Genomic DNA, 25,014 nt, shown 5'->3' with positions numbered 1-25,014 from the left:
GGCCACTGAAATAATTGGGCCCACCAGTGTGACGAAAGTTAGTCCTTGTTTCATTTTCGTGGGTGAATTAGTGACATTTTAAGGATTTATTTATTTTTTCCTCTCATCGTCCCTTCACCTGTTCCTTCTTCACTGTGTTCTCAGTTTACCTGCGTCACATTTTCCTCTGCAGTCAGTGATGGAGGCACTTACAGTATTTGTTACTTCTTTACTGATTACTGTCTTTACTTTCTTTTTTCTCAACTTTTTCACCTGTGGTTTCAGTCCTTCTTCTTACTGGGACTTCTAGAGGCACAGTTACTGGAGATCTATGCTTCAGCATTAAATTTACACCCTAACTGCCAGTGCTGTGCAATACTACAAATTTTGGTGTTGATCCATTACCAGCACGGCCAACATTGCCGATACAGATACAAATACTGATACTCCTATATAGGGATGGGTATCGTTTAGGTTTTATTCGATACCGGTGCCAAACCGGTACTTTTGAAATGGTGCCGGTGCTTAAAGAATGGAGAACACAGACTTTGTCCAAAAACCTCTCATGTTCAGCTGTTTTTATGTAAAAAGATAACAATGTTAGCCTTTTCTGCAGCTATAGGGCATATATGGTATCACTCTTGGCTGGAAGCAGTGCTTAAACAATGGAAAAAACACAAACTTTGTCCAAAAACCTCTCATTTTTAGCTGTTTTCCACTTTTTCTTTGGTCATTTTAGCCTTTTTGGCCAGGGTGAAGGGAATATCTGCCATCAAACAAGAAGACAGCCGCATGTAGCTATGATGATGTTTGCTAGTTCACCTTACATGCATTAATGTAATAACGTGGTTAGCCTACTCAACGTAAATTACACACGAACAACATTTAGCTACTCACGCAGAGAAGAACGGCTGCTGCAGCCATCATCATCCGTCATCATTTCTGCTACACTGGCAGGGCTAGGGGCCAGGACTCTCCTCTTCGGGTTTTTGGGGGATGTATCACAGCTCAGGAAAAAAAGCACCGAAATAAAGCACCGAAATGTGCGCTGCTTTCGGTCTGGTTACTACCGTTTATGTCAGAACCGGTGGCATCATGGCACCGGATACCGGTACCCATCCCTACTCCCATATGTAGGGGGGAGAAGTGTATTGATTAATGAGATGAATTGTCATCAATTTGCAAATTCTGAGCATATTTTAATGATTACTAAATCAAAATAATTTTTGCTTTCCACAATAATTAGTTAATACAACAAAACACCTTTCAGCTTTTTGTGTATTTTGAAACAGATCCTCTTGCACTAGTATCGATCCAATACCGATACCAGCATTGGCACTATCGATATTTGCGTCAATCCACCCACCTCTACTAACTGCAAACCTCTCTGAAACCCTGTGCTGTCAATGTAACTAAATGCCAGTTTGATGTTGCATCCACTTCTATAGCTCTTACCATAGCCTCTATGAAGATTCACCACAGAAGTCTGAATCAGGACTTAGTGGGTCTGTGAGGTCAGGTTTCCACATCATTTATCATTTATTGCTGTATGTGAATGACAGTAGCTGTAATTTCCTGTTGGCTTATTTACAGATTACATCCTCTTTATGCTGGAAGTGGGAAATGAAGTCTGCAGTGCGTCTCTGTCTCCCTCCTAACTGTAACCCTGCTGTGCGAGTGATTAGCAGTGGAGCTGAAACCTTTCCCCCTCCCATAGCTTTGTAATATATTTTTGGATTCGTTAAGAGTCCTGATGCAGATCATCTGAAAACGGCAAATACTTTTGTTTCATTTTATTTATTTATTTGTGTGAGAAGGGCGACTTAAAATGTCTGCTTCACTGACCCTCGTCGTCTTTCTGCAGGAGCCCTCACGGTCGGACTGGTCCGGCAATGTCAAACGATCCACGGACGAGACCGGACTTGCATCCCACCAAGGCTGCCCCCAGAGTGGGTCACCACACTGTTCTTCATCATCATGGGCATCATCTCCCTCACAGTCACCTGTGGACTGCTGGTGGCATCACACTGGCGCAGAGAAGCCACCAAATATGCCCGCTGGATCGCCTTCACTGGCAGTAAGTGAACATTTTCCCTGAAACTGATGAGACGACCTTTAGAAATTCCCCTTCACCACGTCAGTATATTTATGCATCTATGCAGAGCAGTGAATAATAAAATGGGAGGAGGTTAGGTTGAATCGATGTGGAAATTTGGTTTTAGCCGAGTCTTGCACTTCCTCATTTACATGTGCGATAATGTGCACGGCAGCAGAAACATCCGAGGCTACGCGCAGGATATCAGTCAGTTTGTGTTTTTCAGAGTGATGCGAGGACCTGCGTGTGGGTGTGTGTGTTTTGTTGCATTTGCACATTTATGAGAATTATTTTATTTTTTATTTTGTTGCATTTTTGTCGATTATGCTTTCTCCCTGAAGCCGATATTGAGTAATGCACTTTGTCTGGTACCTGAGTGGGTGGCTTATGTGCCACGGCAATTTTTTTTTGTTTTTTAAATCTCCCTCTTTGCCTTGAAATCGCAGCTCCTCTGTTTTTTTTTCCCCCCCAGACATGATTTTTGTAAAGGTACGCTTCCACCATTCGATAAGAACTTCCATCTCGCGTACTGACTGTGGCTGGGCTGGTTTCGTAAGGCCGCGTAGGAGGGTGGCATTTGATTGGTCAGACAAAGACAAACCTGAACGTACTCGTACAGATGCAGCAGTGGTATGTGAAGTCACAATGCCCTGCAAAAATTGTTTGAAAGCCTGTGTATTTCTTTTTCTCTCTCCATAAACATTGAAGTTTCTTTTGCCTGCCTGGCCGATTGCGGATTCATATTTTTTATTTTTACTTTTTTTTTTTCCTGATCATGTGATGAATCACCGCTTTTCAGAATCCCGATTTTTTTTTTTTTTTTTTTTTTTTTTTTTTTTTTCCCCCGCTGCACAAACTGCCTGTCCACTAATCACAAAACAGTGTTACATGCTAAAATGAAAGCAGTCGAGTCATTGTTTAACGACTGTACTCAAAGGAAAGTAAGAGCGTTGCCATGGCAATTGTGAGCAGTTGTTACCCCCACCACCACCACCATCCTCCTCCCTTCCCATGTACAGCTTCTGCTGGGCATATTAGACAAGAGGTATATTTTTAGTTCAGCTTTAAAGCATGAAAACGTTTACCAGCAAGGAAATAAATGAGGGAAAAAAGATTGGAGGAGGAAAAGACTTGTGATCTATTTGAGAGATGAAGCTACGCCTGTGGCAACAGAGGGAGAAGTGATAGAAAAGCATCACTTTTTCTATTTTTAGTACCCCCATTAGTTGGCACTTTAGAGACTGATGGTCTACCTGGGATTCTCTTGTAACTCTTGAGCGGGTAAGGTGGATGAAAAGGGGAGAAAAGTGCTTGATGTTGCTGAATTTTTGCTGTGATGTCTAAAATATTTCATGTGGTTGAGAGAAGGGGGGTTAAGTGAGAAAAAAACTGGTGTGATGGTAAAGATGGCAAGCTGAGCGAGTAATCTTGTTTTTAGACATAAAGTGAGAGGTTGTTGCCCATGTAAGGATGCAAATGGAAAGAGAGGAATAAAGTGAAGCTGGTAGCAAGAAGGCAGGGCTGGTTCATTTTGGGCAAAACAGGTGATGAAGGTTGAGAGGAGGTGGGCAGTGTGTAGTGTTACTGGCTCCAGGCCATCGGGACTTGAATGGACAGCTTTGTGTAACTGGCACAGGCCCGCCTCTGTGTATCGCTGTGTGCACACCAGCAGCGTTTTCCCCCAAAGTATGAAGGTCATCTGTGGGGGTGGAGTGGATGTAGAGTTATAGAAAATGTCATTGTGAAGATTCGTTAACAGTAACTGCAAACCATTCGCTAATTAATGAAGTTAGAAAATGAACAAAGCAGCCTTTTCTCTCTCTTTAGATACTATTTACAGCTTCTTTTTTTTTTTTTACCACTTTAAACAGAATCATTCTTCTAGATTTAACACTGAACTGGTTTCCATGGATGCCAACTTTATTAAATAGCCTATTGATCCTTTTTTTTATTGTGTTTGTTTTGCAAGAGAAGCCACCCAGATCCTGCAAATTTTGAATTAAAAATCTGTGATCCATCCTGAGAAAAGTGAGTCAAGGCATCAATGTCGTGTTTCAAATATATGAGTTGAGGAAATCTTGTGTTCATTCTTAAAGGGGGTTAAACTGCTGCTTATGGTCCTTCTCTGGGTAGTTGCACATTTATGTGATTCAGGTTTATGAGTTGCAATGTCAGAGCTGAATTGTGTTGTGTCTAACTGATTAAAACGTAATCTGTGACTACTGCTGGTGCACAATAAGAGACCTGAATTTAAAAAAAAACAAAAAAAAAAAAAAACCCCAAAAACATTAGTACTCAGGAGAGTCAGAGACTACCAGCAACATAAACCAGTGGTGCTCACACTGGTGGTATGCCTGCTGGTGGAGCACTGAACCATTTCTGATGTGGACACATGTTTCCAGGGGTAAAACTGCAGAGCACAAGAAGTTATTAGAATCTGATTGCTGAAGGAAGAACCACCAAACAAGCTTAATGGAATCAAAATTCAGGTTTGATTTATTCAGGCAGTCCAATCTGAAAAACTAGCATATGCTTATACTCCCTATGCAACAGTTCAACTGAAACATTTCACAGAAAGAGCTACTAAATTATCCTTTTAGAGCCCAAAAGATGATGCACTATATTGCCAAAATTATTCTCTCATCTGTCTTCACACACATATGAACTTGAGAGACCAAGTCTTGTTATGCCGAAACATTACGAGTTCCTTACCCTGGAAGTAAGGGGCTGAGCCCAACTCCTGGAAAGACAACCACACAAAATCCCCCCTCCACCAAAGTTTACACGAGCAGTGAGACTCGTCCATCAGGCGGCGTCCTATCACGGTACCACGCTGGAAAATAAGAGACACTCATTCTCTCAGGAATGTTTGTTGAAGCAGTCTGCGTGCCTAGCTTCTTGATTTTATAGACATGTGGTCATGGAACTGATTTGAACACCTGAATTCAATGATTTTAATGAGTGAGTGAATACTTATGGAAATATAGAGTATATGCTGTGCATGAAATCTTTGTTATCTGCTGTTTGGTTTGCTCAACTCGTGCTGCCTGCTTCTAAATGACCTCTAACTTATCCTTGCAGTATCTTGTTATTTAAATCTGTCACATTTCTGATGCTCTCATAGTTGCTGTTAGTGGTTACTGCTGCAGATTAGACCTGTATATTAGATCGTCTGGATTTATTAACACTTAAGTCTACAGCATGAAAACTGTGACACCCAGCTGTAGGGAAAGCGCTGCACCGGTGAATTCACAGAAATAATATAAATATGTTAAAATAATATTCTGAATAGTATTTAAAAAAATCAAATCAGCATCCTATAGAAAAGAAAATGTATGCATAAGCAAGTTGAACAAGGGAGCAGAATAACTACTTGTAGCATGAGTAATGTGGTAACTGTTACTCTTTACAAGTATTTGTATTAATGATTAAACCATAAATTATTTTTCTAAATCTCTGTTGCCATAAGAAAGAAAAACTGCATATTTGTCATTTGGGCAGGTTTCTGCTAATTGGAAGCGTGGTGGTTCGATCTCTGTCTCATTCAGTCCTATGTGTTGAAGTATCCTTGTGCAAGCTTCTAGGATGCATCCATTGACACGTGTGTGTGTGTGTGTGTGTGTGTGTGTGTGTGTGTGTGTGTGTGTGTGTGTGTGTGTGTGTGTGTGTGTGTGTGTGTGTGTGTGTGTGTGTGTGTGTGTGTGTGTGTGTGTGTGTGTGTGTGTGTGAGAGAAATTTAAGTTAAAAGGATTTAGGCATAGAAAGGGGTTTATGTATGAGTGAGTATGTGTAAATGGGTGAATGAGCCTTGTGGAAAGAAAGTGCTTTGAAAGCTCAAGTATTGTGGATTTTATTATTTTAGAAAAGGTGCATAAATGATTAAGTAGCTGATGGTTGTTTTTAGATATTTTCTGTCAATCAACTAAAGAATTAATCGGATAATTGCTGCAGCTCTCTTGTTTGAGTGCAAAGAATGACTGCTTCTCTGAAGGCTCCATATGTCACTGGTTGAAACACTTAAGAGAAGCATCTGACCGTGAAGTGCACTTTGCTCAAGTTTTCAGGTATAACGCTGAGTCGTGTATTTTTGGCTGCCTTTTAGCTCGCCTCACGAATAAACACATGTCCGGAGTAATGAGCGGGCATAAATCTAAACTCGAATTGTGACGCAAGTTTACTCTGCTGGGATCTTTTGTGCTCGCTAACAGACGGGAGGAAAGCAAACCGGTAGGTTTATGAGTAAAACCTCATCAGATGACGCAGGAATTTTTATTTGTGATGAAAAACGGCTAATAGGAGCACAACACTGTAAAACCGGTTTATTAGTTAGTAAAATACCTGCGTGAATGTCACACTCGGTTAATCTTGTTTAGATTAAATGCAGGCGCAGTTACAGCTTGGTTGCCAACCCATAAATATTCCTAGTTTTATTATATTTTTGGGGTAATGTGGCAAACAGATAGGCACGACTCACTTATTGGATTTGTATATCTTTGCCTTAAGGGAATAAAGCGTATAAAACTTTAAACTGTCTGAAATTTAAATTGCAGGAGAATCTAAAAACAGGCTCTTTGCTTTATTTTAACAGTTTATAGTCAGTCTGTTATTTTATGCATATTCTACATCCTAGTAAAACCTTTAATCTGTGAATTCCAGGAATTAAGTCTCAGATTTTTCTTTTTCAGGAAACTGTGTAGTGAAACATTAAAAGTTGTTAGTAGGTTTGTCCCCAAACAATTGAGACTCAGATACTAAAACTAACATTAAGAAACTCATTTGCAACAATATCGATACTAACTTTGCTGTCGTGCCTCCTCCGCTTGACGCAAAGCACACAGCTCCTTCCTTTGCTAACAGCTGAAGTAGTTGATGTTATTAACACTGAACAATACTTCAGGAGGAATTTAAAGAGGCCAGTAAAGCTCATGTTAACATTAGCCGTTTAACTATTAGCAGTTACCCGATAGCCACATTAGCCAATTGTTATTAGCATTCGGCTAGTGGACTGCAGCTCATGGATGGAAGAGTCCTGGTGGTGTAGTCTTGTTGGTGTCACAGACACATGGGGAAGCGGCCAGGACTGTGCAGATCTGCGCCGAAGCCGTAGATGAACTGAGGAGAGAGTCCAGAGTGTGGAGAACAAAGCCGAGCAAATAGAGTGAAATCCAGAGCAGAGTGATCACGCGGGGTTAAAGCCCGAAAAGCAGAGCGGAGGATGTGACGAGCTGCAGACCGAGGTGGATCAGGGTGAACCGTGGATGAGAAAAAGGCTGCAGTCAGATGTGGACAGGATGATAAACTTTTCTACTTTTTCTACTTTAAAATAATTGATTAAAATGTGTTTCTTATTTTTGCTATAGCGAAGTGTCTGGTCAGCTTTAACATGCATCCAGTGACTGATACAGTCTACCACCTCTTTATTTTAACATAACTAATACTACACTTTATCCAAAGATCTTTTTTAACTTTACCGTAATACGTTTTGTGCAATAATTTAATGATTTAGATGCGTTAGGTATTTGTTTATTAGTAAGTTCTAAAATATATTTTACCTCCACCATCCGAAATGAAATTATGTAAATCATTTCTAAAATGAATGAAACCTCCAAACCTAATTTTAATTAGTTACTTTAAAACTAAATCTTCTATACTTCTGTATCCCGTGGTATAGAAAATGATATTGAATATTTTTCTGGGTATTGGTATAAAGTATGAAGTTCTCGTTCTGTGACAACGCTACTTGTAACCCAGTCATCTTTAAAAGCAAGCGTTGCTGGGCAGCTATCTTGGTGTTGCCTCCAGGCAGTTATTTTAAAGCCCTTCTAAACTTAAATTTTTAAAGCTCACAAGGATGAAACTGCATGTATTATAATTTGTATTTAAAACATTATGTTTTGGGGCATTTTTCCCTTTTATTTATTTATTTGGACAGTGAAGCTTTTTTAAATAGGAAAGTGCGGCTAGAGCTTTGGGGAAGACACACAGCAAAGATCTCTGGGTCAGAATCGAACCCAAACCGCTGCATCGAACCTCCGTGACACATGGTCACCTGCTTTTTCAGGTGAGCCAAACTGCCACCACTTATCTGCATCTTTGTGACAGTAATGAGTTGATACGCCTGTCACCACACAGTTAATGCTGTTTTGAACTTGTATTCACACATCAGTGCAAGAGCAGGACCGGCTCATATATTTCACAGTTCGGATTTCTCATTGGCTCTTCGGGGTAAACTGCCATCTTCGCCGTCTGGCATTGATTTCTGTTCAGGGTGCTTTGAGCATTGCATTTCTCTCCTATAATGTCTGTCTAATCTGAAAACGGCTCTTTATGCTTTCACAACATTTCACTATGACATAACCTCAATAAGTCAACAGGGCTTCTAGAGTACGGACACACAACTTTTTCTAAACAACAAGGAAGTCACTCTGAACTGATGTAGGAAAGGATATCTAATGCAGTTTCCGTTTGCGGTGTTGCTGCTTCAGGCAGTGCAGAAAGAAGTGTTGATCTAAAGCAAAAAAAATACACAAAAATGGTGAAAAGCTCTTTGATAGATCAGTTATTTTTAATTACTTGAAGCTATTCCACAAATTCTGCACAACCATTGATTTGGATTCAAAAGCCACAGTTTGCTTTGCTGCTTAACGTCACTGTGAGTTACATAAGTTGTCTCAACTGGACCTCGAGCTTCAGTTACAACACTTTCAAAGGAAGGAAGAGAAAAGGGAACCTTTGCTATTGGCAACAGCTTTGTTATTCAATTTTTCACCTACTTCCTGGACAGTTTAATAAAACCACACGATGGCTTCATCCCTGATCTCTGCTGTGCTTGCTCTGCAGCCGCTGACTTGCCCACTGCGTGTTGATCAGAACATCACACTGTTTATTGAGAATGGTGCCTGTTGCAAATGCAGCGATTCCCAGCATGCGGTCAACGCGCCGGGCTAATTGATCCCACAGGGCTTGATGGTGATTGTCAGAGCTCACCAATCAGCGGAATTGGATTTGCAGAAGGAAACCAGGTTAACAAAGAAAAAGGAAAAACATGTCCCATGGTAGCTGAGCTCCTGTAGGGGCCTGACCTCTACATCATGTACTCGGAAGACACACTGAGACATTAAATTCACAGAGTTCTCCGATATGTAGCCGTTTAATAATAAAAAAAGGAAAATTATCTGGTCCTTAGCAGGTCGTAGATGAAATACAGTATATGTAATATTACACTCTCGCCATTTAACAAGAAATAAATGCAGTTGATTAACTGATCATTAGCAAGTGAGAGCTTTGGCTGTTTGCAGATCTGTAGCATTGAGGTGCCAACAGAAAGCCATCATTGCTGCTGATGCTGGGAGGAGTTATGAGGCCATTTTGAAACAAATCATTGTGCATCGAGAGATAATTCACAAGTGAAAAATATTCAAGACAGTCAACAATCTTCCCAGAAATCCCTGTCCTAGCAAGTGTCACCCCAAGGTCATACTGTGCTTCAAGTGGCTCTGTAATTATTTTTTTTAACCTTAGTGCTACAGCTCTACTTCATCATCATCCATTTCATAGCTGCTCAGAGAAACTGCAAAAAAAAAAAAGGGGGGAAAGAAAAAAACCCAAGAGCTATATCTCACTCTACAGGCCAATTAGATGTTAAAATTCATGGCAGCACAATTGGGTTACCTGAAGAAATCCTTTTTCTCTAAAGAGAAGAGGGCAACACAGGTCATACAGCAGCACAATGATCCCAAATATCAAAGCAAATATACAACCGAATGGCTGAAAAAGAAAAGAAACAAGGTGTTGCAGTGACTCAGTCAAAGTCCAGACTTTAACCTGATTGTTATGCTGCAGAGGGACCTGAAGAGAGCCATGCATCAACAAATGCCTGTAGAGTTCAATGAACCGAAGCATCATTGTAAAAGGAGTGGGCCAGAATTTCTCCACAATGATGTGAGATACCGATAAAGTCATTTAGAAAAGTTTTTCTTTCTTTTTCTTTTTTTTTTTTTTTTTTTTTTTTTTTCAAGCTATTGCTGCTAAATGTGGTTTTACAAGCTCCTGAATGCTTTTAGTTTTTGTCAACTAAATGTCATCGGAAGTTGATGAAGGTGACTAAAATCTAAAGTGTAAACTTTGTTGTGTTTTACCAGGGAAAGTTGCTCCACACAGTTTAGAAAGCATCTTATTTTCCTTGCCATCAAATGTGAAATGCATCTACTCATCTTTTCCTCCTAAATGTTGACATTTTGTCGCATTTTCATTCAACTGGGAGGAAAGGAGTCAGCTGAACTAATTGGATCACCTCCAAACTTGTCCTGCCTTTCCACACTTCTGATTGGATCTAGTCTCCCCAGAACAAATTTAATCTCGGTTTTTATTCAGTGACGAAAGTGTCAATATTTGTATGAAATCCAATTAATGTATTTGCTGTCGCACATTTTGGGGGGTTTATTTTGGGTCTATATTACGGTTGAGTTGCATTGTGGGTAAAGTAGTTGATGGGCTTTGATAAGAAAGAACACATGGAGTGGAGTTTACTGTCCTATACCTCAGCCTTGGAAATCTTCTCTCTTTCGCAGAGAACTTTGTGTATTTGTCCTGTTCTGGTTGGTCGTCGACGGCGTTTCCTTCAGCATTGCTTTTGCTTTTCTAACTTAAAATCTTAAGACTATATCTTTTCTACTTTGATGAACACGTTTTTTGTGCCTGACTAAAGGTTCAATCAGTAAATCACACCTCTCATGTAACATCTAGTGGCAGTCTCAGGAAACTACAACATCGGCAAACGTGTCATTTCCACCACAGCTTCTAACATTTGTAAATTTGGTAAATCCCTTTTCTGGATTTGACTTGACTTGCAGCGTATAAACAGAGCTGCAGTGTGCTTGTTTAGAAAGCTTAAAATGTGATTACTGATCTGCACCTTTAAGCTTGTAGAGAAATGTACTGTGTTAATCAGCCTGAGGTGGCATAAAGAGCTTGTTTATGGTTCTTGGAGGAGCATTTACTGAAACTAATGCTACATTCTGCTAGTCTGGGAAATGGTGTCAATTCATTTAAAGCTCCAGGGAAGAAGTTAATGATTTACCAACAAATAATTCACACACAAACTTTACAAACTTGAAAGCTTAAATCAAGCCCGTTACTGCTGGGTGGCTTATTAGAGATTTGCTAAAACATTTAACTGTGGAAAAATGCTGCCTTCAGGTGCTGTAAGAAATATTATTTAAATACAAACGATGGCAGAATGCAAGCATAACTGGCAAAGAGGACGATTTCTGGGATTTTTGAGACAAAGGTTTGGAAGAGGACGTTGACATGGTTCCTTAGAAAATGTTGCACATTTATTAAGAACATCATTCAAAGTCCAAACAAAGTTAATCAGTATTTTATCAAGATTTTGATGCTGAGCTGCACATCTGTGAACAACAAACCTCTACTGTGTGCGTGTGTGTGTGTGTGTGTGTGTGTGTGTGTGTGTGCGTGCGTGCGTGCGTGCGTGCGGCTACTCTGTGTAAATGCACAGCACATTAGTGGTTTCCAGCCTTTCCGTACTGTCAGTCCCCCAAACGCTCTACAGTAATTTCATGACCTCACAGGTTTATTGAAGATGAAGGAAAAAAATCCTTTTGTCTTCTGAACTTATACTTTTTATATAAGTAAGCACTGAATCAGGGTTTCTGCTTCCTCACTGGACAGACGGACATCTCTGAGGTTTGCTGAGGATCAAGTGTCTCCTTAAATTTTTTTGAGCAGTGTATTAAAATGTGACCGAAAAGTTATAAGTTATTGCTTTTTCACTTTCTTGGTTAAGTTTCACTCTAATGATTGTAGCGCTGCGTTTACCTTGTAGTCATATATGATGTGCTTTTAAGTGTTTTCAGTGCCTGCTTCAATCTTCTGTCTATAGAAAGTTCCAGCTGCTGCTTTCATGAACGCGTCTCTCTGTGAGTGTTTCATTTCTCCGATTTTCTGCAGTCAGCTGCTGTTCATCAACTGAATGTTGAAGTTTTGAGGTATTTTCAGCGATGTCTGCGCAGCTGCCCTATTTGTTTCCTCTTCGGAGGAAGATATAACTAAAAATAGAAATGTCTCATTTCTACAGGAGACGAAATTTGGTTTGGGCGAGCTTGGACTCAGGCCAGTGTATGCTTGTCAGACTAATGTATAATCTATGACGCACATTAACATTACATAATTGACTGCCTCTGCCTCTCATCTTTGTGAAAATGCGAGGCAGAATTATCTCCATGCCATGGGTCTGTTTGCTTCTGAAGGGACAATTACACCATTTGAAAGGCAGTGTTGTATCTCACTAATGAACTCCCGAAAATTGAAGTCAGTTTGAGGCTATGCTTTCTGCTCTAGCTGATGAGGTTAGGCTTAATTTTCTGAATCCACTGTGGAGAACAAAGACTAGAATAAGAGCTGACACTCCTTTAGTGTCATTTATCAGTTCAGTCTGTCCCCAGAGCTTATTTTACACACAAGATTTCAGTGCATTGAGGAAAAGCTACAGATTAATTCGAGTCATCTTTTAAGGAGCTAATATTTTTCCTCTCTCCCTCCCTTGCTTCCAGTGATCCTGTTCTGCATGGCGGCGCTCATCTTCCCAATAGGCTTCTATATCAACGAGGTGGGAGGCCAGCCGTACAAGCTTCCCAACAACACGGTGGTCGGCTCCTCATACGTGCTGTTCGTCCTCTCCATCTTCTTCACCATAGTGGGACTGCTGTTTGCAGGCAAAGTTTGCCTCCCGGGCTGAGGATTCCAACGCTGTCGCCTCTGGACTGACACGAGAGGCTCTGAAAATGTCATGGGATTTAAAAAAACAAAAAACAAACACACATGCAAAAATGACTGAAAATCAAAAACGACTAACTCTGGCCAGAAGCCTGAAACGGGGGAAGTTTCTGCTTATGTGTCGAGGGACCGCAGCACCGTGGAGTACCCAGCGACTAAAAAGACGAATAAATGAACAAAACACTTAAAGGGGACATGGACGCAAAAGGCTGGGGGAGTGCGAGGGCAGCCGAGGCTGCTGCAGCACCCTGCCACTGTTGATTTAAAAGGAAAAAAAAAGAAGAAAAAAAAAAAAAAGAAAAATGGTGTCTCTCTGTTGTTGTTCTGTTGGAAAGGGTGCTTAATGTGCTGCTGTCATGGCAACCGCGACCACAACGCTGGCGCACATTTCTTGAGGACCACTAAAGTCACTCCTCGACATGATTTCCAGCCACCCGCCCCACCTCGCCGCTCTCAGCATCATCTGCGCCGTCACGACCGCTCCTGTTGCTGTTTTTGGCTTCTCTTAGCTATTTTTAGTTTTGTGTTTTTTCTGTTGTTGTACAATTTGTGTTCTTTTTTTCTACTTCTTCTTCTTCTTCCTCCCCCACCACCTTTGTCCACTGAAGTTGTTTGAGTGTTACTGAGGTTCACTTAGCTGAACCCTTGAAGGAAACCCTTCGGGGGAGGTGGGAGATTGCAAAAGCTTGGCTTTAGAGTGGGGTTTATTCTCTCCTGTCACATTTGCACAGCCCCAGGTGTGTGGGAGAGGTGAGCAGCTGAGGTCACAGCTGTCAGGGGGCCACACACGGGCTGCTGTGGATGAGAGGAAGATGCAGGTGTGCTTCCTCTTTTGTCTCCAGCCGGCTACTGCTCAGGAACAGGTAGCCCCAAAGGGGAGGCTGACCTCCCTGGGCAGCAGAATACAAGGTCAAGCACCATTAAGGAGAATGCCACTTACTGTAAGACCTTGCATAGTGTTATTAATAGCAGCAAAGTATTAGTGAGTGTAGACAGCTCTGCTAAGCCATCAGCTAACGCCATCATGCTGATACACTCCCACAGCCAGTAACTAGAAGACTGTGAATTTAGAGAATAATCATCATAAACGCACCTCGTATTTATAGTAATACACTTAATTGCGTTAAGCACAGCCACACGCCTAGTGGCCTTTTCAAAGTATTTTGTAGGGATCACTGCAGTGTTGCATTTTTCTGCAGGTTGGGAGCTTCCCTGAGTGGAAGCTGGAAGTTACAAGTGGTGTGAAAATAACATGCGAATGCTAAAAAATCAGTGGTATTCTCCTTTAATGTTGGACAGGAAGTAAGTGAGCCAGGAGCAGTTTGTTCTTTCTTTCTTTCTTTGTGCATCAGTGAAGGGACTGCAGGTCAGGTCCATGCATAGGGGGGCTGTGCCTCAGTTTGCTGCTTGTGATGTCTGTGAATGCAACACACACATACATAAACGCACACAAATACAAAAATATATTTACCCTTGCAGGGTTTTTCCTGGCCTGCAGTGAACCTTCGGTGAGTTATTTTCCTGTAGGTTTGAACACTTCACATTAAAATTAAACCTTTAATTAAAAAAATAATTTGGTGATTCTGGCATAAGGTCTTTTAAAGGAGCCCAAAAAGTCCTCTGTGAGGGGGAAAGCCCTGCACGCAGTCTGCACTGTGTGCAAGCTAACATGGTTTTATTGTAGTAATTACTTTATCAGTGTCCAGATTAATTTGCACCACTCTTTGCTCACCACAAGTTCTTAGCTGTCTTGCCTTCGTCAGGGTGATGTCTGAGGTTGTTTCTGGTCTCTTCCTACAAATAGAAACTGCATAAAATACAACAAAAAGAGTGCTCCTTTAACAAATATAATCAATTAGGAGGTTTGAACCATGTAAATGGGACAATATTGCAGTGCTCTGTACCATTTATACTAACAGTGAGGGTGCGACTACAGTAGTTGCCACTCAGACACATCCTCCTCATCAGCACTGGTATAAGAGTAAAGGTAGTAATCTGTGAATTTCTGAACTTTTATACTGATATATCTTTAAAGGAAGTAAAAACCAACACAATTGTGTCTTCAGCCCAGCTGGGCAGTGGTAGCACCAGTGTAAAGTTACAATGATCCTCAGGCAAGTTTTGAATTTACTAGAAGGCTCTTAGTTAGGATTTAGAAGTGGACTTATCAAGGTTGATTTGATATGGATAACATCCTTGGGACGTGCGAGTCTCTCGAAAATTAAAAAAAAAAAAAAAAAAAAAAATCAGTGAATGTTGAGATTGAACTGATAAGTCTGACTTCTGTCCATCGACACAACCTCGTAGCTCGCACACTTCTGGTTTAAACACGGCACCAAATTCAAACAGAGTGTATCCATCCCATCTTCCATTGGCCTTCACAGAGCCTTTCCTTAACTAATCAAATAAAAAAATAAATAAAAAAAAAAAGTCACAAGAGGCAGAAATGATTCTTTTTCCACCAGCACTGGGGTGTCGGCACAGGATTGTTGGAACTACTGTTCTCACTGGGCGCGTTTGGAGCTACTGCAGGAAATTCAGCAGTGATTGGCAAATGCAGCCCACCGATTTGTCCAATGTGATTTTTATCTTCTTCCCACGGAAATTACCCCATCAAACCTGTCAAAATGTGAGCCAGTTCTTCAAAAATACACCAAGGCAGAGCTGGCCCTGCACCAGTGCTGTGCTGGTGGGAAAAGAGGTGTCACTGCCGAAGCTGGAACCAGCAGCCGATTAGCATTTCTGATTTATTATCGAAATAGCTGCTGATTCATTCTCCTTCAGCCATTGCAGCTCTTTCACACATTCATAGCATACTGTAAATGTAGGGAGCATGCAAGCTGCTGACCCTAGGACCTGTCCTGGAAAGTGTGTGTGTGTGTGTGTGTGTGTTGAACTGATCGCAGTCGCTCACTCGCCAAGTCTTAGACTTTTTGTTTTGTATTTTCTGTTTCCTGCTCAACTTTTCTTACTCTCAGTCTGATGATGTATACGGCTATTCTGTACACTTTGCAGTGCCCTGTCTTGGTTGGTTCAGTATTGTGCCATGACCTACTTCTTTTTTTTCTTTTTCTTTTTTAAAATAATGTACAGACACAAGAGGCAGGATTTCTGTATTAGAAAGCACTGTGCATTCAACAGTATAGGTAACAGACATAGAAGCACCACAAATGTATAAAAAAGAACTTCTTACCTCATTGTTTTTTTTTGTTTTTTTTTGTTGGGTTTTTTTTTTGTTTCAGCTATTATTTTCTAATGATGGCAACATGTGTGCCCTCTAATTTGTCTCTTGCCTTGATCGGATGTCTACACGTAAAGCCTATGATCATAGGAAATTATTTATCACTGAATAAAAAGAGAAAAGTGGGTGTGTGTGACTCTGACACGGTCTCTGTGTTGTGCTTATTTAAAATGGGTGAATCTAATCGAGAGGAGGATGACGGGCGAAGCGGAGCAGAGCTTAATCTCATTATGTTTTTGTAGGATGTGGCCCAAATGTACTTCGCCTCTTCCTACTTCATTAAATCGAAAAAGAGCTTGTTCTCAGACACAAACCTGCTGTGATTTGAGAGCAGCTACCCATGATGCATCAGTGAAGTGCTTTCTGAGTGCATTTTGTTAAATACTCAATGGTTTCTCGCTCTCACGCCGAGCCAGACCTCCAGCACCGCAGTGTCATAAACAAGAGGCGCACATTTCCTCTGGACCTGTGAAGATCGTGTCTCACTTTTTCTTCTCGCCCCTCAGTGACCTGGAAATCTATTTTTATAATTATCTGAGCTTAGTCACTTTTACTCCTTCTAATTTATTAGTCCCCCTCAAAGTACTCGCAGCAGTGGGATAAATTTCACTCAAACTGTGTCACATATTGACCTTTGTAGACTGCCCGACTGGATTAAATTAGAAAAATAAATAATGGATCATAACATTACTGCATCGTTTGATTGCAACATGACCTCAGTGTCTTCAAGCACAACTATTTAATCGGCCAATCGCATCACAGCAACTCGAGTACACATAGGCATGTATACCTGGTCAAGATGACCTGCTGAAGTTCAACTTGACATGAATGTGGCATGGCTGTTGGTGCCAGACGTATTGGACGTGTTTCGGGATCTGCTGATCTACTGATATTTTCCCCACACAGCCAACTCAGGGTTTACAGAGACTACTCAGGCAAAGAAAAAATGTCTAGTGAGCAACGGTCCTCTGGATTGAAATGCCGGAGGTTCTGGGAGAATGGCCAGACTGGTTTGAGATGAAAGGCAATAGTTACAATACATTGAACCTTAATGCAGCAGAAGACCAAACTAAGTGCTACTGCTGTGATCTAAGAAGAGGAAACGGGATATAACTGGCAGAGGCTCAGCAAGAATGGAAATGTTTGGTCTGATAAGTCTAGGATTTCTGGCAGAGTCGTTGGCATAAACAGCAGAAAGCATGCATCCATCCTGGTCTGCTAGTGTGGGAATATTTTCTCTGCACACTTTGTGCACAACAGTCTACCTAAGTATCATTACTGACCAGGTCCAACTCTTTATGACCCATCCAACTCCAGTCCTCAAGGGCCGGTGTCATGAAACAGGCAACTTGCAATTCAGCCATTTGATTTATGTTACTGCAGCTCATGAGGGCATGAACATGGTGCAATAAAAGTAAATTTTTCCAAATGCTTACATTTATTTACATTTATTTAGATTTACTTGAGTAGGATTAGGGGTTGCCACCTTGGGGTGCAGTCAAGTCCTATAGAGTCTTGCTAATGACCTACTAATTTTATTCAGGTGTGTTGCAGCGGGGACACATTTAATAGTTTCAGGACATCAGGCCTGGAGGTCTGGAGTTTGACACACCTGCTCTAATGGGTGCTTCTGAGAGGATACCACACCATGTCACAAGCTCTAATCCTCTACAACTGATGTGTTGAAGATGTCAATCTCACTGTACACAGATCCATTAGAGCACCTTTGGGACTTGATGGAACGGGAGAGTCACATCATGGATGTGCAGCCGACAAATCTGCATCAACTGTGTGATGCTATCATGGAAATATGGAGCAAAATCTCCGTAGAGGAACAGTCCAGCAGCTTGTTGAATCTATGCCATGAAGAATTAAAGCAGTAGCAACCCAGTACTAGCAATAAGTAGCTAATAAAGTGGCCCTTGAGTGTATATACACAAGTAGCAGATAGATTTCTGCCTTTGATTTAGATATATCTTTTTAAATGAATATCCAGCACCTGCTACAAAAGATTAGAGCTGATGGGAAAACACGAGCAGCATTGACATTCATTGGTTTTCCTAAATAGAATTTCCTTTTCATTCACTAATAATGGCACTTACTTCACAAAATCAATCTCAGGACTATTCACAAAAATCTACAAATAAGCACACAACGCAGGCCCATTAAAGCAGGCCTTTCTATTCATGTTTCTCATTCATTCAGCAGGAAGAGTCTCCTTCATTCATTTCTCCCTTTCTCTTTGTCGGTGCACAGCTGAAGATGAAAAAGCACTGCTCCTCCCAGGACTGCACCCCCCATTAGCTTCTCTGTGACCTGCAGCGCCGAGTTCAGCTCGAGTGGTCTTTCCATTTAGGATTTCAGAAGGTCACAGCAATTCAGCTCAGTGCATCACATCAGGCCACTTTGCTCTGCTTTCTGATGACAGCTTAAGGATGTTTGTAGAAATACAAAAAATATATATTTTCTGGAAATTTGATCTCAAGTATCACGAAAATCAGTGGTGGGCAGCATGTTTGTTTTTTTCCCCAGAGGGCTGTGCTGACTCCTATAAAGTAAGAAAAGGGCCACAGTTTGGATAATGACATTGAAACCGAATTCAAAGGAAGGAAAATAAACAGATATTTAACAAAATTTTAATTAGCCTGAATTTTTCCACTTGTCTGATGGGACAGTTCACTGATGGAACGCAGCACTGGAATCCAGTTAAATACCAGCATAGACTAACTGCAGTCATCTGCCATAAGATTAATTTATTAATGAAGTCTGCGTGCCTTTCCCCACTTGTTTCACTTGCAAAGCTTCTCTAGTACAGTGATCGTAATGATGGAAACCATTTAACTCTTTCAGTGGCTGAAAGAACCAGCAGCTGATGCTTTTTTTGGAAATATTAAATTTATGTCAAGAACCAACAGCAGAAATCTACGAGTGCTGTCTGCCACTGCAGTGGTTTCCTACCTGGTTTTAAGATCCTTTCAGGAGGGTCCTGGAATGAATCTAAGCTAATTACAGATGCATAAACAATAAATAAAACTTGAGCGTTTGCAGTCACGTTAGCAGGTCTGTGAGGTTGTTCTCGATCACAGCTGTGCCATGAGCTGAACGCTAACATCAGCAGAGCTAACATCAGCTTAAATACCGATGTTTAGTTATGATTTTGATCATTTTAGGATGTTAGCATTCTGATTATGCTAACGATTTTGCTAATTCAGATTATAGCTCAGTTTCTGAACTCAGTTTTCTTAATTTCTTTCGTTTTATTGAATCGTTTCATGTCATGTTAAATTGAATGCTTTCACTGTGGAGTCTCCAAATGTGAATAAACTAAGCACATGCTGTGATTTATTAGCTTGTAGGTCCACCTTTAGCAGCAACAGCTTGAATCATTTTCTGCCTGACTTTATCAGTCTCCCACATCATCGTGGAGGATTTTTGGCCCACTCATCATTAAAATGTTGCCTCAGTTCACTGAAGTTTGTCGGCACTGATTTATGCACAGATCTCTTAATGTCACAGCACGGCATTTCAGTCAAGTTGGACTTTCTCTGGGTCTTTGCAACACCTTAATTCTTTTCTTTTTCACCCTTTCTTTTGGAGATTTGCTGCTTTGCTTGGGACCATTAACCTTTTGTGTTACCAAATTTTAGGTAAGCTTTAGCTTTAGACAACTGAAGACTCTAGAATACTTTGGTGCACAAAGGACTTCCTGGTAGACTCAGTGACTGCAAAGTGCCCAGGTCGTGTGACTACAAAAAAAAATCCTAATCGTCTCCCATCTTCCACCATGCCGAACATTCGGTATGTGGCATTTTCTTTTCACCAGATGAGCTTATATTTCCTTCTTGACATCGTGTTAAAACACACCTGAATGCTCAAGACCAGCAAACTGCCCAAACTTCTGCTTTTATAGAGGTGCTCCCATTTTGCTGATCATCAATCTGATGATCATGATGAGCACCTGGCTTGGAAGCAGAAAGGGTGTATTCTTTTTTCACATCACCTTATGTATAAAAAATGGAAAGAAAGAAAGGTTGGAAACCTATTATGGAAAAAGTAACGTGTATTTAAAAATGACTGAAGAAATATTCTCATTAATCTAATCTATACAACTGAAATAAACAAAGTCAGGCTATGCTTCATGTAGGTGCTTTTTTCTTTGTTTTTGCCTTCCCTCACTGCACGCATGGATAGATCACCCTGTATTTACAGAGCCAAAGTGAGGGGGGTGAGAGTAAAGCAAGCCAAGAGGACTCACAGATGAGGCTGCTTGACTCGATTTGCTCTGGACCTCCTGATCGGCAGCAGATGCTTAATAGTGAGTTATTAGAGTAGAGATCGGCACTGACAGATCCAACGCGCGCTCTCAGCCCAGATGGAGGTGAGTCGTCAGCGCTTCGTATAACTCACCAGCTAATCCACTGAAATACAATAAGCACTGCTTCGCCTTTAAAGGTTAAGCACATCATTAGCTGTATCTATAAAGAATTTGTGAACAGAGCATCAGTACACGCAGTATGTGACCCAGGCTGGATTTCAACTCACTATGCAGACCTCGCTGAGGTTTAATTAAGAAAGTTTTCAGTTTCAGAAGATTGTTAAACAGCTCAGAAGAAGCCCTTAGCCCTGTAGTACACGGTGATGGATTGTTCCCATACGACTCATATGATTAGTTGATTAGTTTTTCCTGTGAAAATATTAAACTTCCTGTTGAGAGCTCAGTGTGGTTAATTGGACATTATAATGCACTTTGTAATTTTGTGTAAATGTGCGTCATTTAACAAGCTAGCCATCTGCTGAACCGAGGCCACACGAGTGTCACATTTTGTGCTGTAGCTGTAGTTTTATTACGTATGAAACTGCATTTGTATTGTAATGGCAGACTTTTTACTTCCTGATTCAGTATTTAGAAATGAAAATCATCTATCAGGAAGCTTGAAATGCTCCAGTCTGCTTTCAAACATGGCTAACAAGAGCTTTTCAGCCCGTGAAGCAGGTTTACCTCACCGAATCCTTGAATCCTGATTCCTGTTCACTGCAGCACACACAGTGATAAGTGCATTATCATGACATAAGTTGTGTGGGTGGAGGAAGCCGTGAGAGAAGTCTCAGCGGATATTTTGCTGCTGCACGTACTCCTTTATTTTATATCCCCTATTTGCAAATGTGTGCATGCGTGCTCCTTTCATGGATGTCCGTGCACTCATGGGTGTGTGTGACAGATTACAGTGACAGCACGATGCCAAGTGCACTTAGATGGAAATATGGTCACCATCTGCTCAGAGAGACTGTTCCAGCTCCACCTGTGGAGAAGAGTTGCCTTATGATGAAAATGTCATGTGTTTGTCTGGCTGCTGTGTTACGTAAGGTGCACTTTTGCTTTTTTAAAAAGCAGGAAATACAAAAAAAAAAAAACCTTTATGAAGCAACTACTTGAATATTACTGCTAAACATATCCATCCCTTTATGATCGCAGTGCACCCACTCATTGGAGAAATTCCCTGAACCTTAATGGGGGTGACCCATTTGATTGTACAAAGAAGTTCAATCACATAGTTTATGGAAAAGCTACCTTTAGGCACCCTTGATCTATGACATCAGTAAACAGTGACATCTCAGTCACTAATTTTAGGTCTTACTGAATACACATTATGGCCATTTTCTAAATTACAGCCCTTATTAGAGTCACAAAAGCACAATAAATGATGTGCTTTACGGCAGCCCTAAAGCACATGACTCCCTGCCTCATGGCGTCTGGTGTTCCTCTGTTTCTCAGTCAGATTCATGTATTTTGTCTGTGAGAATGACAACTATCTACTTTATGAGTCTGCAGTGTCCCTGTTTTCTCAGTCAGATCCAGCACATGCTCGTAGTTGGTTGTTGGTTTGGGTGATATTTTCTCTGCACACTTTGCAACAATGTGCAGCCGACAAATCTCCGGCAACTGTGTGATGCCATCATGTCAATATGAATCAAAATCAAAAGGTGATCCAACCCAGTGTTATCGGCGCACACTTAATTAAGTGCCGGCTGAATCTACACAGGATGCTTCCTGCATATGAAAGTGTTGTGGGTGTAATGTAAACCTCAAGGTTTCAGGTTTCATACTGCACCTGGATCCCACCTACTGATGCTACAAAAAAAAAAAAAGGTTGAGCATGAATCTAAAACTGTAAAGTGTAATGACTTCTGACAGCTATCTCGAAGACAACACCAGGCTCCCACAAACATGAATTTTACACTATAAAACGATCCCCCCGTCTCACACTATATTGTGAGTGAGAAATTCAATTTAGTGGCTTTGTTAACGTTAATGTGTGCATTTCCTAAAAGGCTATTTATAAGCAGTAACAGTGCAGCATACACATCGCTTGCACAGAGACACGCTTCTCTGAAGCCTCGGGGATGCTTTGCTGGTGCTAACCTTAGTTGCCTTCAGTACTGATTGATCTTTAAGTGGGCGATAGAGCCCAGCAGAGGATGCAGTGCTGTTTCCTCCCAGATGGATGTCTGCCTGCTGCTCGTCAGCATCCGTCATACAGCAGACCTGCTGCTGAGCCAAGAAAAACAAACAAGACAGGAAAGGCTGTGAGTGGAGGGCAGGAGAAGCATCCCAGCATCGCAGCAACAGTACCTGTTCTACTGTAATGTGAACGATTGTGTTTTAACCTGTGTTATAATGAGGCAAAGAGGCTAATGAAGGCTAAAGTTAGAGTGAACTCTTAATTTGTGTGAGTGTATTTGAATGATTCATTCTGATCGGCTTTTCACTTCAGTTTAGGAAACATCGGTTATGTGATGTTGGTGACACATCCTGAAGATTTCCCATGATGCACTAAACATTTATTTATCCACGCCTCTTCTTTTCTCCCCATGCATTTACACGCCAGTACTGCATGTCATTAACGTTTATCTTTTGTCTCCAGTGGGTTGTGTTTGTCCTTGATCACAGGAGATGTTCAGGTTCAGAGTAACATGTATTGGTGCTTCTTCACTCTGCAATACAAAACGCCTCGATGCAGCTGTTGTTGACTGAATGTAAAATGACTGAATGTAGTGTAAAGCGCTTTGGGGTCCTATGGACTAGAAAAGCGCTATACAAATGCAGGCCATTTACCATTTACCATTTGTTAGTCGATCCAAATACCCATTTTTTAACAAGTTTTCCAGACTCACGGTGATGATTTGTTTCCATCTTAATTATGAAGTCATTTTTGAAGTTTTTACTTACTTACAATCGATCAAATAACTGTGTGTAATGTGAAAAATGTTGCTGATATCGATGTTGTTCGTTCTTAGGTTTATTTGGCCTATTTCAGCTCATTATTTTGTTTTTGTCCCATATTTTACAGTTTTGCTTCCCTTTCATTGTTCCCATCAGATCCATCCAAAGCCAGACAGACACTTTATTAGGTACAACTTCATTCATTCATGCATTCATATATGCTCTTCTGCATACATTGGCTGTTGAAAGTGTTCCTTTCCTGATTAGATATTTTTGTTAGTGCGCAGTTGAATAAGTGTATCTAACAAACTGAATTAAAACTTACCTAAAGAACCAATGAAATCTAAGTATCCAGTGAGCAGCATAATCAGTTGTTGCTGCTTGAACTTTAATTTCAAATTCCCAGCCGTGCTCTTCCAGCGCCAGATCGAAACCAACAGCTGCTAAATTTAATCCCTGCGCTGTCTCTCTCTTATCTTTTTCTTGTTTTCCTAATGGTCTCAGGCAGTCAGCTGGACTTTCATTGTCAGTCACTGTGAATTTCCAATGGTAAACACACAACAAATAAACCACCACACAATTGACACCAGGATTTAAATGACATTTGTTGTCTTTGAGCAAATCCTGCTCAGTGCATACACACAAACACACACGTATATGGCACTGAGACAGCTGTCATAGTTCCCACAGAGCACCTGTGAGCGCTGTATACATGCCAGGATCCTTTTTCATCTTTTTTAAAAACACATCTTCACTCCTTACAGCACAGACAGTGTGAGGGTTTAGAAAGTTCACCAGCTAGGTACTCAAAAGATCAAACGTGAATGGATCAGCAAGAGCATACCTTACCGATTATATGCTACTGTGTGATCAATAGACCTTTCCAGAGTTGAGTATTATTAGCATGCTGACCCTGCCAAGCTGTTACAGAGTCTTCTGTCTTTGTGCAAAAAAAACTAAACAAAACAAAAACAGTCTGTGGAAAAGAAAATCAATTTTAAAAAGTTTAATAAAAAGAAGTATGCAGAAGATGCTAAACATAAGCCAGGCTCCACATTTCAGGATCCCATGCTAACATTAGAAGAATAGTAGAGTAATACAGTACTGTGCAAAAATCAAAGCCACCCCCCATTTCTTTATATTTTGTTTCCAAGGAGCCACACTTTCTTTCAGAGGTTTTCTCTGGGCATTGGCTGCTTTTTCACTCATTTTCAGTTCAGTGCTTGTACCCGAACATTTTCACAGGAATTTATTTTTTGGTAACCCACCCTGATCCATGAATCCCACGAGACTAAAAAAGGAACCCAACTCTAAACTTGCTCCACTTAGCAAAGAACCCACTTTAAACTGTGTCCTGTCATAGCCCCCCACCCCCCCTCCACCCCAATGGGGTGTGTCCTTAAAGAAATTTGAGGGAACTGGACAGGGTGGAGTATATCGGTGCCAGTTCTCAGTCATCCAGGTCATGGTAGTCTCGAGTGCTTGAAGTGAAGGCAACTGGACTCTTGAAGATGTTTTACCTCTCATCCAAGAGGCTGCTTCAGAGTGGGGGATGGCCCCTTGGCGGTGGTCCCGGGGATACTTGATGTCACATGAGCTAAGACGTGAAAAAAAGACGTGGATCGTTGCCATCACAGTTGGAAAGGTGTGAAACCTCTGAGTGAGCTGCTGAGGTCACCTGAG

At 41.1% G+C, this 25,014-nt stretch overlaps 1 protein-coding gene across 1 annotated transcript in view; it reads left to right on the top strand.

Annotated features, from left to right (window-relative positions):
• mosmoa (modulator of smoothened a) overlaps positions 1–16,251 on the top strand; it is a 29,173-nt gene extending 12,922 nt beyond the window's left edge. The window contains exons 2-3 of the mRNA XM_084926022.1: positions 1,844–2,056; positions 12,646–16,251. Of these exons, the coding sequence (XP_084782148.1) occupies positions 1,844–2,056; positions 12,646–12,830 (398 nt within the window). The 3' untranslated portion in view covers positions 12,831–16,251. The remainder of the gene's footprint in view (positions 1–1,843; positions 2,057–12,645) is intronic.
• The last annotated feature ends 8,763 nt before the right edge of the window (positions 16,252–25,014 follow it).

The sequence above is a fragment of the Perissodus microlepis genome, chromosome 4 (genome assembly GCF_051167445.1).
Source record: "Perissodus microlepis isolate ML-2025 ecotype Zambia chromosome 4, ASM5116744v1, whole genome shotgun sequence".
Classification (NCBI taxonomy): domain Eukaryota; kingdom Metazoa; phylum Chordata; class Actinopteri; order Cichliformes; family Cichlidae; genus Perissodus; species Perissodus microlepis.
Note: the sequence above shows the minus strand (reverse complement) of the source record. Positions and strands in the feature narration are given on the sequence as shown.